Source organism: Anneissia japonica, unplaced genomic scaffold, assembly GCF_011630105.1.
Source record: "Anneissia japonica isolate Jap-2015-1 unplaced genomic scaffold, ASM1163010v1 scaffold199_len4679917_cov187, whole genome shotgun sequence".
NCBI classification, from domain to species: Eukaryota; Metazoa; Echinodermata; class Crinoidea; order Comatulida; family Comatulidae; genus Anneissia; species Anneissia japonica.
Genome location: NW_022686322.1, coordinates 3,135,768 through 3,136,944, shown reverse-complemented (window position 1 = coordinate 3,136,944; position 1,177 = coordinate 3,135,768). Strand labels below are relative to the sequence as shown.

Here is a 1,177-nt window from a genome sequence, read left to right as displayed (position 1 = left end):
GGGGTTGGGGTTCGGGGAAGGAATCCACAATTCGGTGGTGAGAAAAAAAATGTATATGTTCGTTGGTGACATTAGATTCCTCCTTTCTATCTCCCCTGGCTGAAAGACACCCATGTATCACGGTCTGTAAAGTACTATTTTATCCAACCCGCAACGCTGCGCATCATTTTTGTTTCATCTATTGACGATTCCCTGATAGGGTCGAATCAAATCGATGTCAATATTTAAACCTAGATATGATCGAAATAAATAAAACATAGTCACTAAATATGCACATATAACCGATTACTACTTTTTACAAATTTTCTATCAAGGTTGAATTTAACAACCGACGCGCCTTGTCATTTAGGATAGTAAAATAATCAGAGATTGCTCTCAATGAATCACAGCACCTTTTGTTACTATAATTATCGGTAATTAATTTTCAGATTCATGTAATACCAATCAGTTCCAATGCCAGTATACCTACGACTGCATCAATTCGCAATATCGATGCGACGGTAATATAGATTGCGTTGATGGATCAGATGAAGCCAATTGTGGTAAGAATGCATAATAATTAATATCTAATCAACGTCTGGAATTATAATATCTTATTATAGCTCCATGATCTGCATGTGCTTATTGATTATTAATATAAATATCTGACGTCACGATATCGCTAATAAAGAGTGGTTGCCATGGCCTAGCAAGTGTTTGGTTATGTAATAACACGCGAACTATTTGTTCTATTAACGTCAATCTACAAAAAATAATTTTCTTTCCTTTTTTTTAACATTTTATTGCAAGCCGAATTTTCTACTGTATTTTGTGCAATCAAACAGATAATTGAATTTATGAATGACTAGAATAATAATTACAATAATGATAATGATTTTCGCGTTTTTATTTTTCTCTTTATGAATGCTTTTTATTGTCTAGTGAATTTCTTCCTTGTAGGTATTTGTATTTTTGATATGAATTGTTGTTTTTTGCTTGTTAATTAACCAACTATGACGCAATTTAATTCTTATAACTACAATGTCATATTTTGCAATTCTGTACACTTGTATTGTTTCTGTTTGCACGTTTGAATAAAATATACCATGAAAATGATTGAATGAATCTACAATTATGATGTTAATGTTACTGTTCAATATTTGGTAATAATGATATATATATATATATATATATATAT

The 1,177-nt window shown here is 31.1% G+C and overlaps 1 protein-coding gene across 1 annotated transcript in view; it reads left to right on the top strand.

Moving 5' to 3' along the window:
* The window catches only part of LOC117114565, a 37,528-nt gene that overhangs the window by 12,917 nt on the left and 23,434 nt on the right, over positions 1–1,177 (top strand). Inside the window, exon 10 of the mRNA XM_033258245.1 lies at positions 429–542. Coding sequence (XP_033114136.1) covers positions 429–542 — 114 coding nt within the window. The remainder of the gene's footprint in view (positions 1–428; positions 543–1,177) is intronic.